Source organism: Triticum aestivum, chromosome 7D (assembly GCF_018294505.1).
Source record: "Triticum aestivum cultivar Chinese Spring chromosome 7D, IWGSC CS RefSeq v2.1, whole genome shotgun sequence".
In the NCBI taxonomy this organism is placed as follows: domain Eukaryota; kingdom Viridiplantae; phylum Streptophyta; class Magnoliopsida; order Poales; family Poaceae; genus Triticum; species Triticum aestivum.
In genome coordinates this window covers 77655392-77657967 of record NC_057814.1, presented here as the reverse complement: position 1 = coordinate 77657967, position 2576 = coordinate 77655392, and the positions used below count along the sequence as shown (strand labels likewise).

Genomic DNA, 2576 nt, shown 5'->3' with positions numbered 1-2576 from the left:
AGTCTGTGTTGCCGCTTGCAGCACAGCTGCTCTCTGTTCACCGCGCCCCACCGTCAACACACGCAGACACACGCAGCACCGCCGCCTCAGGCGATTCGTAGCAGTGCATGTCGCATGGGCAAGGATCACAGCTCCGCTCACAAACGGTTGCAGCTTCGCACACCACCACTCTCACGCCGATTGGCAGCATTTCCCTAGAAAAAACCCTCATAAACTGCTGAGGACTTCCTCTGTTTTCAGATGAGCTCGTCCAGTACTTACAAGCTGAAGCATAGCCACCCTGAAAACTCGAAAGGCTTGCTCACCTACAAGTGCTGACCTACAAGAAGCAACTCATCCTTTTTCAAAAGGAAAAAACAAAGAAGAATAAGAAGAGATGAAAAAGAAGAAAGAAAGAAAGACGTCAATTCTAGCCTCTTCCTACTGAATTAGCTCTCGCCTCTTATGTCCGAAAGCAGTCCATTATTATTATAGACACAGAGTTTTGTACAACTGGATGGCGATGGCGATGTCGCATGACATGAAATGCTGGAACATAGCCACGCAGTTGCAGAGGTGTTTGACTGGGCTCTCTTCGCACAGACTAAACATGAGCCACCACGACTTGGACCTCGATTGACATCCATTGCGAGCTTCTTTATGTCCAGTCAGTGGACCGATGTAGCTTCGGTTATATCATATACCATGGCAGATGGCCAGATACGCTGGAGCCAAAACCTTCTTTGGCACCACACAACTTTCCATATTATACCGAACTTGACAGACGGCCGGTTGCGGACCCTTTCCTTGGTCGACGTCGCCTTTGTTGCGCTCTGCAACTGAGGTACACCAGAATGCCTGTGTGTTCGAGAAGGAATCAAATGAGAAATCACACGCCTTCCTCATACATATGAAACTATGTGTCCGTTACTTACAAGTAGTGACAGCAAAGCAAGCAGGTACCATCCATTGGCTTGCGACCTGCATAATAGTAAAATCATCACCTTAAAAGTCAGCACACTCCAGGCAATGACCATATAACATTGACCAGGATAAGATTAACTGCTCAAAGCAATGGCCATATAACATTAGCCTAGGATAAGATTGACTGCCTTTTCAGCCCAAACTAGCTTGTCTAAGAAATACTCACAACAGTTTACTGGTTAGATCAGCCTTAAGTAATACTCCCTCCGTCCCAAAATACTTGTCGGAGAAATGGATAAAATTGAATGTATCTATAATTGAAATACATCTAGATTCATCCATTTCTGTGACAAGTATTTCCGGACGGAGGGAGTACTCCCTTTGTACTAAAGTTGAGACACTTATTTTGGGACGGAGGGAGTATCTTCTAACAATAACTAGATAGCAATCTTCCCCTCTGTTCTGTTCCAGCGAAGAGACTCTAGAACTAACTTTCTATCCTCTACATGCGCAAGAATATTATTGTAGTTTTCTCTTGGGTTCAACCCGCCCCCATATCTCATCAACCACTTTCCTAGGGATAGGTCCTGGTTTTATATCTACATTCCAGCTTCCATCAGTATTCAGACATTCATTCCTGTTAACTCTGACATATTAGATTCCTTGCATCCTGTACCGCTGTGGGTCTCATCTCATTTAATTCCGCCAAGGAGCCAGGCAGCTTCCAACGACCAGCTACCACATCAACCTTTACCGATTTGCACGCTCTATGACATACTAGGTTCCTTAGGGGAAAATGTTCTTACATTTCAGAAAAATGTTCATTCCTTGTTAAAAAATATTCATACATTTTGGAAAAAATATGCATCCCATATATAAAAAATGTTCATGTCAAAATATTTTGTTTTTCCAAAAGGTTTTTGAATATATGGTATGAAAAATAAAATATTCACATATTCAAAAAACAATCTTCCTGTTCTATAACATGTACGTGCAAATCTGAATTGAAACGCTCCTAATTAGTGACACATTTTCCCGTATTCACCGACAGAAAATGCAGGTCAGAGAGCCTTGTTCGAACAAGCTATGTCTTCAATGCAGACCATAGGGAGAAGCGATCACCGCAACCACACACCGTTACAAATCAAGTTTACTCAAGTGCCAGCCGTTGTATGGAACAGGTCCATCTGTGTATAAATCTGTTTTGCGCTTTCATGCCACCACGTATTCGTCCAGACACTTCTCTAGCCACAAATCATGATTTCAGGACTAGGTGCCGCCGAGTTCCATTCGCCCGCGTCCTTATATGGCCTTTCTATTCACAAAAGCTCTGTGTTCTCTAGTCTTAATTCCTAATGTGCTTTTCAGGATAGACATTAACCTGGCACAAAAAATAGTTGTGCAGCAGCTCTGCCTTCTAAGATTCAGGGCCTGTTTGGTTCATAGACCAAGTTTGCCAACATTTGCCACACTTTTTTTGCCATACATGCCTAAGGTTAGGCAATCAAAATTGGCGCCACAAAATCAGACACAATAACTTCAGGCCTGACCCCTGCGCCGCTACTCCCGGACATCTCAGGGGAACCCTAGCCCCTGCCACCGGCCTTCCTCCACCATCTCCTCCCGCTGGCGTTGCCGCAAGCCCTTGCCGTGGTGTTGGTGGGCCCTGTTCC

The 2576-nt window shown here is 44.5% G+C and overlaps 1 protein-coding gene across 1 annotated transcript in view; it reads right to left on the bottom strand.

Moving 5' to 3' along the window:
* Positions 1 to 189: 189 nt before the first annotated feature.
* The window catches only part of LOC123169567 (subtilisin-like protease SBT6.1), a 14387-nt gene continuing 12000 nt past the window's right edge, over positions 190 to 2576 (bottom strand). Inside the window, exons 9-10 of the mRNA XM_044587433.1 lie at positions 915 to 960; positions 190 to 837 (exon numbers count right to left, since the gene is read on the bottom strand). Coding sequence (XP_044443368.1) covers positions 746 to 837; positions 915 to 960 — 138 coding nt within the window. The 3' untranslated portion in view covers positions 190 to 745. The remainder of the gene's footprint in view (positions 838 to 914; positions 961 to 2576) is intronic.